Genomic DNA, 15,635 nt, shown 5'->3' with positions numbered 1-15,635 from the left:
AACTATTTAACAGCACTTGCACTCTTGTAGCTTTTAAGATGTAGCTCAATTACATCCACGTATAAATAGAAAATGCTGGCAGGATTCTGTTTGCTCTGAGCCTTGTTTTGATGGTTCCATTGACATTTAAAACTTTGATTTGGAGCTCTGGAAATGGCTGCAGCTGTAAACATCTCCCTGAGTTGCTGCACTGGGCTGCAAGGCTGGAGAGGAGAGCTCACGTGTCTCCCACATCTTTGTCTTTCAGGCTGTTTGATTGGAGCCAAGGAGTCAGCCAAGAACCTCAAGAAGACAACTTGGATCATGACCAGAAGATAAAAAAGAAAACAAAAAGAATGTGGCATATAAAGGGTGTAATACCTGGAGGTATTGGATCTGACTCATATTTATAAAAATGAGACGAGCTTTCACAAAACACAAGTTATCTGAGACAGTCATCAAGCTTGGAGCCATCATGCTGTTGAACTAGAAATTCTCCTTTTCCCCATTCTCCTTTCTGACAGGTAACAAAGGATTGGTGAATTATGATTTTCCCAAGTTGGAAGCACTAATTTTTATCTATATAGTTCATCCTTATGAATATATAAGGAGTTAAACATTGCATATTTAATGTGGATTATAATGGGAAAGTGACTCATTAACCAAAATGGCCACTTTTAAGGACTTGGTTTCAAACTGAGCTGGAGCCTCCCGATGCACTTTGTAGGATTTGGGGGAAGCTGTGCTGCAGGGCCTGCTTTGGGAGGCCAGGATGACATGTAGTAAAAGGATATCACCTTCCTGTTGATATCTCTGAAGACTCATAACCAGAAACAGGAAAATGAATGGTGGGAAGGAGTGTGACGGAGGGGACACGGATGGAGGGCCACCAGCAGTGCAAGTTCCCGTTGGTTGGCAGCGGAGGGTGGACCAAAGTGGAGTTCTCTACATCAGGTAAGGCCACCCCAGGGGCTGGGCTGGGCTTTGGTGCACTTTAGCCAGGACGTGCAGGGAGTTCTGTCTCAGCTCCTTCCTTCTGCTCTGAAACGTCCAGGACTTGTTCCTCAGGCACAAGATGGTCTGGGAAGGTGAAGGAGGGGAGATGTAGGTGGGGTTTTGGGAAGGAATTCCTGCCTGGGAGGGTGGGGAGGGGCTGGGATGGGACTCCCAGAGAAGGGGCTGCCCCTGGATCCCTGGAAGTGTCCCAGGCCAGGCTGGACAGGGCTTGGAGCAGCCTGGGATGGTGGGAGGTGTCCCTGGGCTGGGGTTGGAGCTGGATGAGCTTTAGATCCCTCCCAACTCAAACCATTCCATGATTTTGTGATTCTTTTCCAAGTAAAGTTGGGCTGGGATGGGATTCCCAGAGCAGCTGTGGCTGTCCCTGGATCCCTGGAAGTGTCCCAGGCCAGGTTGGACACTGGGGCTTGGAGCAGCCTGGGACAGTGGGAGATGTTGTTGGAACTGGATGAGCTTTAGATCCCTCCCAACCCAAACCATTCCATGATTTTGTGATTCTTTTCCAAGTAAATTTAACTCATGTGACCATCAATAGCTCCAAACTCATTTTTATGCCCATGAAGGTTCTGTGTTCACTATCACTGACATTCTCCAGCTTTTATGGATCCCTCACATTTCTCACATGGGAAAAAACCCAAGAACATAAACCCAAATCCAAACTTTTAGTTACTTTACTTGTTTATTTTCTTAGTTTATTGGATTTTTTTTTTTTTTTTTTTTGCTTTGCCCTGGAATGGTCACAAAGAAATGCATTGAAATTGCTATGAAATAAATGTGTTCAGACAAAGAGAGCCTAAATTAAATGTTATTGGAAAAAAGATCAAAGTTAGCTTTATAAAATGTGGGTGCATTGGGTTTGCATCACACAAATTTGTGATTATCACTCAGTTATTTGTTTAAATTTCTTCCACTGTTCTGTGATTAAAATAACCACTTCTCTCAACATTTTGTGTATTACCAATACAAAAGCCTTTAATGAGCCAGAGCACACTCCAGTTTTACCCTGAGCTACCATGAAGGCTCAGATGCACTGCAGGATTTCTTGGTTGTGTTTTCCTTGAGCAGAATGAACCCCAGCCCATGGCAGAGAAACCAGCCTGCCCTTGTATTCCTCATTGCAGCTCCCATTCCCTGGGCCTCTGCCTCACTTGCAGGTCAATGGGAAAGGAAAAGTTGTGGATTAGGGGTTTTTTCCCCAATAATCTCTGTATCCAGACATCAGGAAAATAATACTTTGATATTTTTGGGTACCTGATGACCCCACTCAGCTTTTAAACTTAATTTCCCCCAGCCCTAACAAGTTTTACACAACAGCTTTGGAGAAGCTCATGTTATTCCTGCCCTCTTCCCAAGTTTTCCAATGGATTTTTTTTTGTTCTTTGAATTCCATGGTTTTGTGACAGTTTCTTACAATTTTCTGAAAAGTGAGTTTTCTGATAGTTTTTGTACCTGATGACCTCAGTCAGCTTTTGAATTTGATTTTCCACAACCCTAAAAAGTTTTACACAACAGCTTTGGAGAAGTAAATGTTACTCCTGCCATTTTCCAATGTATTTTTTTAGTCTTTGAATTCCATGATTCTATGGGATTTATTTTATAATATTATTTTATAATTTTTTTTCTTACAATTTTCTGAATAGTGAGTTTTCTGGTAGTTTATTTACCTGGTGACCCCACTCAGCTTTTGAACTTGATTTTCCACAACCCTAAAAAGTTCTACACAACAGCATTAATGAAGCTCTTTACTGCCCTCTTCCCAAGTTTTTCAGTGTATTTTTTTATTCTTTGGTGATTTTTCTGGTACTTTTATTTACCTGATAATCCCACTCAGCTTTTGAACTTCATTTCCACAGCCCTAACAAGTTTTACACAACATGAGCTTTGGGGAAGCTCATGTTATTCCTGCCCTCTTCCCAAGTTTTCCGATGTATTTTTTTATTCCTAGGTGAATTTTCTGGTACTTTTATTTACCTGATGATTTTTCCAATGTATTTTTTTATTCCTTGGTGAATTTTCTGGAGCTTTTATGAACCTGATGATCCCACTCAGGTTTTAAACTTCATTTCCACAGCCCTAACAAGTTTTACACAACAGCTTTGGGGAAGCTCATGTTATTCCTACCCTCCTCCCAAGTTTTCCAATGAATTTTTTAATTCCTTGGTGAATTTTCTGATACTTTTATTTACCTGATTATCACACTCAGCTTTTGAACTTCATTTTCCACAGCCCTAACAAGTTTTACACAACAGCATTACTGAAGCTCTTTACTGCCCTCTTCCCAAGTTTTCCAATGCATTTTTCCATTCCTTGGTGAATTTTCTGGTCACTTTCTCAGAGTTTCTGATGAATAAAAGTGTTTTGCACTCCTGTGTGTGCACGGCCCAGAGCAGGAGGGGTTGCTTGGGAAGGTGGGAGTGCAATAATCCAATCTCTGCCTGCCATGGAGCATCCCCAGGGCTCTGAGGGCAGCTGAATCCCCCAGGACTGAGTTTCCACAAGCTCCTCTCTGCCCTGCCAGCGTGCACAGCCTTCCTGGAGGCAAGGAAAGGTCAAACAATATTGACTCCACAGCTATCCCAGGGAAAAATTAGTGGATATATTAAGATCTGACATGATTCAAGTGGAATAGATGATCCCAGCTGAATAAAGACTCTGTGTTTGTGCCTCCTTGGAAAGCACAGATGCTTTCCTGTCAGCTGTCAGCAGTTGCTTTGGATTAAATCAAGATTAAATCCATTCATTAACTGGTTTTCATTACCTGCTAGAAGCACTGAGTTGACTCTCAGGGTTTTTCTTAGCAAAACAGAGCTGCTAAGTGTGGCCTAAATCATCCCTGCAAGTGTCCAGGGCCAGGCTGATGGGGAGCCTGGGATGGTGGGAGGTGATTCCAGGGCTGGAATCAGCTGAGCTTCAGCTCCTTCCCAAGCCAAAGAGTCTGCAATTCCATGATTTTGTGGCAATTTCCTACAAAAGAAGCTTTGGGTTATCCTTTGTGTTACGGAAGTGTCAATAACTCTGTGCGCACACAAGAGACTTTGCAGTTACAGCTGAGCCCAGGATCAAGGTAGAAATGGGGAAAAAATGGCCCTTTTTAAAATTTATTTGTGTTTTGTGGATAAATAGCCCTGCCTGTGTGTGCAGTAGGAATGCTGGATCCCAGAGATTCAGTGCTTGACCTTCCTTCCCACTCCCTGGTTGGCAGCACACTCCTTTTCACTGCAGCATCTCCTGGAGCGTGTGTGCCCAGGCAAACAGCACACCAGGGTTATTTAAAATCACTTTTTTCCCAAAAATACCCCAGGAAAAGGAGCCTTTTTTAGCCAAGGCAAATAAAACAGCATCCTCAGTGCAGAGCATATTCCCAGAAATGCCTTTCAACAGGAGGTTTTAAGGATCACAGGAAGTGTCTGGAGGGATTTTGGGTGTGGATGGGATGGTGCAGAGCAAATGTCAGGGTGGGATTCTCCCTTGAGAAGCTGTTCCATCCTCCAGGGTGGAGTTTGGGCTCAGCATGGTCAGGACAGGTGGGAGCATCCAAAGGGATCAGCCAGGATCCTGCTGCAATGAAAATAAATCAAAGCAAAGAGCAGTTTCCCCCTGCTCCCCAAGGATTTCAGGCAGGGAGGGTTTGACTCCTGACCAGTCACCAGACCTGGACCTTTATTTTTAGATTGCTCTTTCATCTTCCTCACCCTCCAAGCTGTCACTGCTACACAGATTCAACCTGAGCACTTCTCCCAAAAATAACTATTTCAGGGCATGCCTGGCAAAGAAATGACTTATTTAAACTGTCAGCAGGACTTGAAATGTCACTTGCGGATGTTGCTTTAGATGTGACTCGTGCAGGATGAGGTGTTTATGGCTTGGATTCTAAGCACCAGAGTTCCTCACAGCTTGGAATTTTGAGTCAGGAGTGTTTTTGTGATCCAAACTATTCCACTTGAGCTGTTTTTTGTTTGAATTAGGGCTATTTACAGCTGCCATTAATAACCAGTGTTTTATTCAGGATAAACAGTTCAGCTGGCCCAGCAGTAAAGAGCAATCTGCAAGTTACAGGCTGGGGACACGAGAAGGTTTTTTTTATATTATGAATTAGTGATTTTGCCATAACAGAGTTCCCAGTGTCCTATTTTGGGAAGTGGAGATAATGATTTTCTGGTGGGAGTTGGAGAAATCCAAGTGCAGTTTGTCAGGAGCTGGCTGGCCTGGCTCCTTGGTGTAATATTTCTTACTTTCAGTGAGAAGGTCAAAATTTTAGCTGAATGAAACCAAACATTGTGCATCAAAGGGACCCAGCTACAACAATTTTGTTTCCTTTAAAATATGTTTGGGGGTTTTGTTGTTTTGTTTTGTTTTTGTTGGTTTTTTTTTTTTTTTTGTAATTATTATCTCAATTCTTGAATAAAAGCAAGAAGTGCTGTGAGAAAAAAAAATATGAAAGGTGATTTTACCCACTGTCCTTGTGAGCAGATACAAGTCCTGACCTATCCAAGAGCTTGTATTCATCATTTCTGTTCCTTTGCAGTCCCAGTGGGTCTTTATTATCCTGCTTGGAGCAGGTGAAGACTTACTTGCTGACTGATGGAACGTGCAAGTGTGGCCTAGAATGTCCTCTTGTTCTTCCCAAGGTAAAGCACAGCATCATTGTGGATCTAGGTGCAATAATATTTATCAGCTGCCCGTGCTGGTGACTCAAACTCTGTTCAGATCATCTCTAAAATAAGTGGTGTCCACTCAAAGTTAGACTTTAAAATATAAAATTCAGCTCCCCTCTGCCTTAGCCCCTCTTGCAGAGGATCTGACTCAGTTATTATAAATATATTCATTTTTTATTTGTTGTTTCCAAACGTCCTGTCGGGGAATCCCTTGGGCAGTATAGGAGCAGTAAGGAACAGAGGAGAATTCCTCTATACTCCATATAAAATTCTTAAATTATGTGAATTTATGTGAATTTGGTGACTTTGCTGCCTGTAGTCATTCTTTTAAACTCTGGAATTTTCACTGCCAGGTCTTTAATTTTGATCCTGGAGCTGCTGTGAAGCAGAGAACTGCTGAAGATGTTAAAGCGGACGAAGATGTCACCAAACTATGCATTCACAAAAGGAAAATTATTGCTGTGGCTACACTTCACAAAAGCATGGAAGCACCACATCCTTCACTGGTTCTAACTAGTCCTGGTGGTGGAACAAGTGAGTAAAATGAAATCATGCAGAATCATGGAATAATCTGATTTGTATTCACATAATTACTGTGCAAAACCACCCCCAAAGTCTGACCACAAGTGCAATAATAAGCAGATCGAAGGAATAAATAAAGGGAGTAGGCAGAGATGGAGGGAGATAGAAAATGAGTCTAAAAGCAGGTCAGCCCAGACTAAGAGCATGATTTTCTTGGAAAAGATATCAGATTGTTCTAGACAAAGAAAATACATTAGCTCTCATCTTTTGGAACTGTAGTAATATGTCTGATATTCTGTCACATGGGAAATTAGAGGAGCAGAATAAAGTGATTATGAAGGGATTAGGATGTGGCTAAGGACTTGGCTAAATGGGAAATTGTATTGTAAAGGAGAATAGACAGCAAGAGGAGATCTCCACTGTCATTTCCCAAGGATTATTTTTGGCCACCAACCTGGATTAGCATTTTAATTATCCCCATCAATAAAAAAAGTGAGGAAATTTGTTGGTGGCTGAAGTTGACAGGTACTCTCCAAACAAAAGTGTAAAACCAAGGGGGTTCCCTGAGGCCTGGAGTGAAAGCAAAGTTAGCACTGAAACAGCTCCAAACCCAGAAATTCACCCAAAACTGGGGACTTTGTCAGGATCACAGGAACAGGTCCTGAAGAGAATGACAAATCCCAGTGGGCAGGACAAAGGAGGGAAGGGGCTGATTTTATAATTTTGTACTCTGGGGTTGCAGCTCCTGGGAAAAGGCCTGAGCTCCCTCCACCCCTCATTGCTGTGAGAGCACCTGGCCAGCTGCTTTTCCCACTTCCAAGGGGAAAAATACAAGAAAACCAAGAAATAATAAATTTTAGAGAAGTGCCAGTGCTAACAGATCCATGCTGTTCATAGTACTGATGTGCCCCTGCCTTTTCACATTGAAATTTAGGATTTAAAACTTTTCTTGAAAATTTATTCAGTCTAATTTTGGTTTTAAGTGTCAGTGGAATTTCCCAAGTTTCTATACATTTCCCTGCTTAATTTTTGTCAATGAGTAGTACTTAAATTAAATTCCTGTTTTCAAAAAATCTGCAAAATCGAGGTAATTTATATATTTCTGTGCTCTTACTTTCTCTGTCAATCAGAATTTTGTACATAAGCAAAGAAGAAAATTCCCCAATAAAACTCCCTGTAAGCAAAACTTTTTCACATTTATAAGTGACCATTTGCTTATTTCCAGCACTCAAGGTGAGGCCTCTCATAATTATTGTATTTTACAGTTCAGCCTTTAGTTTTATCCCCTAAATGAGACTTCGGTTGTATTTTGGGACAGGGGAAATGTTTGTTTCTCTCACATTGGAGCAAATAGGATGAAGGCAGAATTGTCAGTGCTGTCTGACCAGGCTGAAGGGAAGATGAGTAGAGGAATTCCAAGGCACCTCTGAGTTCATTTGAACACAGAATTTTAAACTCCCAATTCCAGTTGAATTTTGCACATCCAGAGCCTGCCTGCCAAGCACTGCAAGCTGAATTGCAAATTCCCAGAGCTGCAAAACTGGCAGAAATTCCCCCAGACTTGGAGCTAAACTTGTGCTTGGAAGTAAAATATTGGTGAAAAATCTCTTTAAATAAAGATGGAAAGTGGTCTTTTGTTTGTTGGAAGGTGTAGCCTCAAAAGTGGGATTTACAGGGAATTTTTCCATCATGTGCAAATATCCCCAAGGCTTCTATCCTGAAAAGAAACAGAAACATTCAGGATGCCTCATTAGGGGCAGCATTTGGGACAGGAGCTTTTCTGTGGGAATTGAGTCTCAATCCTGGACAGGCTTTGTTCCTCCTGTCCTCAATAGATGGTGCCAGAGGCTCCTTTTCCCTGCCACAGCCATCCCTCTCCTCCTGCCAGAGGGGGGATGCTGGAGATGCAGGAGGCTTGCTTGGAAAAGGCAAAAGGCAAGGAAAAAGGTTCCAAATGGTCCATGTTTCTGTGGGATATGGAATTACAGCTGTGGAGTTGGGGACAGGCACCGCTCCAGCTTGGAGATTCAGGGTTTATTTCTGCTGAAGCAAAAGTTTAGCCAAAGGCTCCCTGAGCTTTTTGGGAATGTTTTCACCCTCAGCAGCTTTGCCCTGAAACGTGGCGCACTGGATTTGCAACCAGTAGTAACTGTTGTGTGTTTCCCACGCCAGGTGCAACGCCAGTAGTTCCCACCCGAGCAGCAACTCCAAGGTCGATGAGGAATAAATCGCATGAAGGAATTACAAATTCTGTGATGCCGGAATGTAAGACTCCTTTCAAGTTGATGATGGGGGCATCTAATGCCATGGGTAGGCTTTATGTGCAAGAAATGGCTGGAAGCCAGCAAGCAGAGCTCCATCCTGCCTATCCCAGGCAGAGATTGGGGAGCAATGAACTGGGGCAGAAGTCTCCGTACCGCGGCAGCCACGGGGGGATGCCCAGCCCGGCGTCCTCGGGGTCGCAGATCTACGGGGACGGCTCCATCTCGCCCAGGACCGACCCTCTCGGGAGCCCCGACGTCTTCACGAGGAACAATCCCAGTTTTCACGGAGCGCCCAACTCCAGTCCCATCCACATGACCAGGACGCCGCTGTCCCCGCCGTCAGTCATGCTCCACGGCTCTCCCATACAGTCATCCTGTGCAATGGCTGGAAGGACTAATATACCTCTTTCCCCCACCCTGACCACCAAGAGCCCGGTCATGAAAAAACCCCTGTGTAACTTTTCGGCCGGTATGGAAATACCACGAGCAATGTTCCACCATAAACCCCCCCAAGGCCCACCCCCGCCTCCTCCACCGCCTTCTTGTGCTCTTCAGAAAAAGCCATTAACATCCGAGAAGGATCCGCTTGGCATTCTGGACCCCATTCCCAGCAAGCCGCCGAACCAGAACCCCGTGATCATGAACCCCACCACGTTCCACTCGAGTGTCCACTCTCAGGTACCCGTGATGAATGTAAGCATGCCCCCCGCCGTGGTGCCCCTGCCCAGCAACCTGCCCCTGCCCACCGTCAAACCCGCCCACATCAACCATGGCGCTCACGTCCAAAGGGTTCAGCACTCGGCGTCGACGTCGCTGTCCCCCTCGCCGGTGACGTCCCCCGTTCACGCCATGGCGCCCGGCATGGCGAGGATCGAGGCTTCTCCCCAAAGATCGCGTTCCTCTTCCACCTCGTCCGATCACGGAAACTTCCTGCTGCCTCCCGTGGGGTCGTCCTGCAGCGGTATCAAAGTCCCTCCCAGGTCCCCGAGGTCAACCATAGGGTCGCCGAGGCCATCCATGCCATCCAGCCCTTCCACCAAGCACGACGGACTCAGTCAGTACAAGGACATCCCCAACCCGTTAATTGCTGGAATGAGTAACGTGTTAAATCCTCCCAACAATGCCGTTTTTCCCGCTGCGTCGGCCGGAAGCGGTTCCTTGAAGAGTCAGCCTGGTTTGCTGGGAATGCCTTTAAATCAGATCTTGAACCAGCACAACGCTGCCTCTTTTCCAGCAAGCAGTTTACTCTCAGCAGCAGCCAAAGCACAGCTAGCAAATCAAAATAAACTTGCTGGTAACAACAATAACAGCAGTAGCAATTCTGGACCTGTTGCCAGCGGCGGCAGCACCGAAGGACACAGCACTTTAAATCCCATGTTCCCTCCTGCTGCCAACGTGCTCCTCCCCACCACGGAAGGGCAGAGCGGCCGGGCAGCACTGAGAGATAAATTGATGTCTCAGCAAAAGGATCCTCTGAGGAAAAGGAAGCAGCCCACCACCACGGTGCTGAGCTTGCTGAGACAGTCTCAGCTGGACAGCTCTGGCCTTCCCAAAGCCGGCTCCGATTTGATCAGAAAGCCAAGTCAAAGCTCCTTCCCCATCAGCTCCATGTCGCAGCTCCTGCAGTCCATGAGTTGTCAGAGCTCCCACGGGAGCAGCAATAGTTCCTCGGGCTGCGGGGGCTCCGGCGGTGCCCTGCCCTGCCCCGGTGCCCAGCTGCACCTGGCGGAGCCCGCGCTGCCCCCGGGGCTGCCCTGCCCCAACCCCACCCCCAGCCCCAGCTTCGGGCCCGGCGCCGGGGCTGCCCCCTCCAACCACCTGGCGGGGCTCCTCAACCAGATGCAGGCCGGGAGCTGCGGGATGCTCCCCCAGGCGGGAATGGCCTTGGGGAACGCCCTGCACCCCAGCCCGGCCCAGGCCAGGCTCCAGGCACCCTCCACGCCGGGCATCCCCAAGAGCGTCGGGAGCAGCTGCAATCAGAGCAGCCCTGAAGCAGGTACGTGGCTGTGCCAGGGGATTGTCGCGGGTTTCCGTCCTTGGGAATCTCTGGTGGCTGGTTTTGGATGTTTGTCTGGGTTTGGAAAGGCAGGTGTCTGCTAAGGAAGGCAGAGCCTGCCCTGAAATGGGAAATGTAAACAGTCTCCCTCTGAATTATTATAATTTCTGAGATTAAAAGGCTATGATATGGGAATATGAATAACAGTTCTTTACTAGGAAAATTAAAAATACAAATGCAATAGTACAAATAAAAAAAACAAACCACTGCCAGAGTCAGAGCATGCCCTGTCCCCCTGTATGCCAGGGTGGTGTCCCAGCCCCAGCCCATGGGGGCTCAGCCCTCCTGCAGTGCCAGCTGTGGCTCTGCTGCAGCAGGGATCCTGCACAAGGGGGGAGTTTTCCTCTGCAGCTGCAGGGCTGCTGGAGATGGGCCTGGGCTCCCTCTGGGAATGCAGGGAGCACAAAGCTGCTCCTCTGGGAGTGCAGGGGGCACAAAGCTGCTCCTCTGGGAATGCAGGGGGCACAAAGCTGCTCCTCTGGGAATGCAGGGGGCACAAAGCTGCTCCTCTGGGAGTGCAGGGAGCACAAAGCTGCTCCTCTGGGAATGCAGGGAGCACAAAGCTGCTCCTCTGGGAGTGCAGGGCAGCACAAAGCTGCTCCTCTGGGAGTGCAGGGAGCACAAAGCTGCTCCTCTGGGAGTGCAGGGAGCACAAAGCTGCTCCCCTGGGAGTGCAGGGAGCACAAAGCTGCTCCTCTGGGAATGCAGGGAGCACAAAGCTGCTCCTCTGGGAGTGCAGGGGGCAGAGGCTGCTGTGCTGTCCCAAAGCTCAGATTGTAACCAGGTAGGAATGCTTGGCTCCTACCCTGGGCACAGCATCTCCAAATGGGATGATGGAATTGGATCAGCCATGCAGGGACACTCACTGGCCATGGACAGAAGATAATTAATAATTAATGGCCCATGAACAGAAGATAATTAATAATGAATGGCCCATGAACAGCAGAGATCTCCTGAGGGAGGATTGGCTGTGGAAGAGATAAAGAAAAACTGCCCCATGAACACCAATGGTAAACTAAATTATGTCTCCCTTTTTCTGGACAAAACCATTCTGGCTTGCTTCCTTGCTTCTGCTAACTTCCACACACTCTCCATGAATGAAATCCATTCACTTCTGGACATTCCCACACCTCTTTTTGTCACTTCTCCAAAGAAATTGGAGGTTTTTTGCAGCCTGGCAGTGCATGCCCAGGTGATCCATGAGCTCTTTCCTGCTGGAATTAAAGAGGTGGTGTCAGAGATTGGAGCAGATCCTGGGAGCACCAAAACGCACAAAATCACCCTTTTCAGGGCCAGCAGGAGGGAATGCCAAGCCTGTGTTTGCTTTTATTGAGGTAATTTTACTAAGGTGGTAATTAAATGCTTGAATAAACTGTTGGAGGAGTGTAGGGAGAAATTTCCTGGTTTGTTCATCAGGGAAGATTTGGAGAGGAAATGGGTTTTCTGCTGTTAGCATCTCTGGGGGGTTTGGAGAGAAGAAGGAATCCGCTCAAAAATGTGAATTTTGTTGAATGCTACTGGTTGAACAAGGTATTAAAAGATGGTAGTGGTGTAAATTTCTGAAGTGGAATGAAAACCCAGGTCTCACCAAAGTGTTCAAGTGGCCTCTCATTAAGCCAAGCAAGAACCTGCTCTGCATTCCTCAGCTTCCTCCTTTAAAATGGAATGGAATTCTAGAAAAGCTGAATTATAGTCAAATTATGTTCTCCTGTTGCTCTGGTCGTGGTTCCTGATGACTTTTAAGGGTTTCTCCCCCATCCCTGGGATAAAAAAGCTTCATTTTTCCTTGCCTGGAGTGGTCACAATGAGCAGCTCTCGGTCCTTTGTGGCTCTTTTCCCGTGTCACGCTGGCACAGGGGCATTTCCTGCTGCAGCCTCTGGGACTTTGCACTGCACAAAGCTCTGGGCTGGCCCTGGAATTCCCTTCCCTGTCCCCCTGAGCACAGCACAGGGCGCCTGGGGCAGGATCCCCTTGGCTCCCACCCTGCCTGGGCTCTCCACCACTCCCAAAGGGGCTCCTGTGTCCATCACAGCCTGGGCTTGTGCCCCCACCCAGCTCCAGGCTGAATTCCCCCCAAAAATACAAATAGAGCAGAACAAATGGGTCAGAGCCTGGAGGAAGGTTCCAGCACCATCCCTGTAGGAGCAGGAGTTGGGGCATCACCCCCCTGGGCACTCCTCCTGCCATTCCCCCTCTCTGGGCACGGCTCAGGATTGGAGCCACAGAATTCCAAAGCATCAATGACACTTTTTTCCTTATCTAAAAGATAATTCCATGTAGGCAAAGGCTGGAAAATTGGGAGATTTCCATTCTCTGCTGCTGAAGTTGTTCCTTTAGTTTGGTGCTTGCAGGACACACAGCCTGCATTCAATTATTGAATATCTGTGGGGGAAATAGTAAAGGTAAAAAGGCTGAGATACATTCCTTACACTTTGTTACAACATCAGTCTCATTACATAGTTAAAACAATTAAAAAATAACAACCCAAGATTTCTTTGTTACAAAACACTTTAAAAGCTTTCTAACCAATAGCATATTACTAAAACTTAGATAACTATTTTAGCCAATATTATTTTTATGTATATATAATAGTCTATATTAATATATACTTATATAGTAATATTGTATAATTATTATATATTATTCTAGCCAGTCACTAAGAACACACATAACTTATTTCAAACAATACTGACTTACATACTTTCTGTTAACAATATACAATGCTCCATTATTACACTTAAAACCTTCTACTATCTTACTAAACATATTTTATTAGAGTCCTAAAATCTATATTAACCACACCTAAAACTATTATTTCATGTCCTTACTTACTGTACTATTGTAACTTTTCTATTTGAAACTTTACAACTACAACTAACTAGGAATTCTTTGTAAAACCTACTTTCACAGCTTTGTAAAAAACTTTTTACCTTTACTATTTTCCCCCAAATATCTATTATAAAACCTGGAGAATGTGTCCTTTTTTAAGGAGGTTGTGTTATTTTTGTTATTTATATATTTATAAATGTATGAAACTCTGCAGTTTTTAAATCCCATGTTCACTGAGCCTCTTGCTGAGCCCTCCCAGCAGCACAGGGCTCAGGGCTGAGCTTTAATCCAAGAGGGGAATTCTCTTGGATCTCCAGGAGAATGGGAATGTTCTTTCTTCATGTGAAATGTTGAGTGGTTTGTGGTATAATTATAATATTTTGGAATAAAAGGGAGTTTCCAGCCTGCATCCAGCTCTGTAAGAAAACTGGAAGAGGAATATTGGGATTTCTGCTCTGTCAGTTTTGGGGCTGGAGCTGCTGAAAGCCCCTGTACACTGAATTTCCAGGAGCAGTTCAGCAGAGGAGGATGTCTAAAGGAGCCTCTCATGTTCATATTTCAGTTTGTGGCTTGGTTTTTTCCCTTTGTTTTGAGGTATTTTAATTGCTAAATCTCTTTTCTGTGTCTGTGCCAGCAGTTCAGAACAGCTCCTTCTCAGAAATAGCTCCTGAGAGAAAAAACCCTGTGAATCCCGACAATTAGCTAATTATTGCCCAAGCTTTTAATTATATTTAACCACATGGACCAAGTTCTGGTATTCCAGCTCTTGTTTTCTTCTTCCTCAGATAATATCTTTCATTCCCAGGTAATTTTCAGGGTGTGTGGTGGATTTTGCTGTTTTTGTAGGATGGAGCTGCATCACTGGGTGATGGATTTGATTGTAGGGTTTTGTTTATTTACCTTTTTCTTGTGGTTCATGGGGTAGGAAATGTGTGTTTGGGTGTTGAGCATTCAGCATCCAAATCCTGCTAAGAAAGCAACCATAAATATCCATAAATATCCATATCCATAAATATCCATGTCCATAAATAATGGGATGGATGGAAATGAGTGAAAAGATTTGGGAATAAAAGCTCTGGGCTGCTGAGAAGGGAAATTAAGGGAACCTCAATAACCACAGCACTTAAAGATACCAGTGGTGTCAAATATTAATATTATTAAATAGGAGAAAGTCTGGGTCTGGAAGTTAAGTGACAAAGTTGATACATTTGTCAAAGAAAGGGCTCTAATTCCTTCCCTGAAATGGGAATTCTTCCTGGTGAAATGCACAAAATAAAAATAATAAAAATATAATTATAAAAATAATAAAATATAATTAAACAGGGAGGAGCCCAAGACCAATCACTGAGCGTGAGGAGAGGAATTTGTTTTAATAAAGCCAGGAAAGTTAGGAATGGATCATGGTGCTGGAAAATAAAACCCCAAAAGAAGGGGTTGGGGGGCTCTGATTTAATCACCTCAGTGCAAACTGTTGGAAACACAAATCAAACCAAACAAATCTGGATTTGCTCCCCAAAATTACTCTCTATAACCTAGAATTACCAAATCAGAAGAACTTTTGGACACCAGGGTCAGAAAGATATCTGACAACTTTTTGGGACTTGTTGTGTCTGAGAAAAAAAAAATTCTTATTAAACTGGAATCACCCTGAGACAGGAGGGCAAGAATCTTCTCTTCTAATTATAAAGAAAATTAAAATATTTTGGTTTTTGAGGTTTATAGAAATATCCAGAGGCTCTTCGCTCTGCTTGGGAAAGATTATAAGGAATCACTTACTTAAATTCATTACTTAAAATTAACTTAAATTAAACTTAAATTTACTTCAATTTCCAGGTTCTTTTTCCCACTCTTACTTCTAAATTAGAACTTATTTTCCCCCGTTATTATTTTGGGGAGAGCAAAGTGTTTTTTCTCTTGAGTTAAGAACTGTGAAGAATGAGGAAAATGTTCTGTGCTTGTTTGGGGTTTTCTGGTGTTATTGTAGCTCTTAAAATTTGAATTTGCCAACAATTTACACTCTTTCAGTTACCTGGTTGTTCTAACTGCCATGCAATTTTCTAGGATTTTATATTGATAAAAGTCAGGGAGTGTGTAAAAAATAAAATCAAATTAATGTGGAAAGATGAGTCTTATTAAAGATATTATTGCAGAGAAAACCTGAATTAATTCTGTGGGATTCCCCACACATATTTAGCTGGAAATGGAACCAGTGGGCAGCTCCAGCTTCTGCTGGAGGGAGGAGTGGGGATTATTGGAGGAAATAATGCTTTTTATTGAATTTTTAACTTCCCAAATTCACAGTGGAGTGTTTT

General features: G+C 44.6%; 1 protein-coding gene across 3 annotated transcripts in view; it reads left to right on the top strand.

Annotated features, from left to right (window-relative positions):
• The window catches only part of MBD5 (methyl-CpG binding domain protein 5), a 125,008-nt gene that overhangs the window by 87,022 nt on the left and 22,351 nt on the right, over positions 1–15,635 (top strand). The window contains exons 5-9 of one of the 3 annotated variants that reach the window (XM_063161548.1): positions 248–503; positions 799–933; positions 5,522–5,624; positions 6,005–6,185; positions 8,346–10,433. In XM_063161548.1, coding sequence (XP_063017618.1) covers positions 821–933; positions 5,522–5,624; positions 6,005–6,185; positions 8,346–10,433 — 2,485 coding nt within the window. In that variant the 5' untranslated portion in view covers positions 248–503; positions 799–820. Of the gene's footprint in view, positions 1–247; positions 934–5,521; positions 5,625–6,004; positions 6,186–8,345; positions 10,434–15,635 lie in introns of all 3 variants that reach the window. The other 2 variants (XM_063161547.1, XM_063161549.1) reach the window with 2 other exon arrangements.

The sequence above is a fragment of the Melospiza melodia genome, chromosome 8 (assembly GCF_035770615.1).
Source record: "Melospiza melodia melodia isolate bMelMel2 chromosome 8, bMelMel2.pri, whole genome shotgun sequence".
NCBI classification, from domain to species: Eukaryota; Metazoa; Chordata; class Aves; order Passeriformes; family Passerellidae; genus Melospiza; species Melospiza melodia.
Note: the sequence above shows the minus strand (reverse complement) of the source record. Positions and strands in the feature narration are given on the sequence as shown.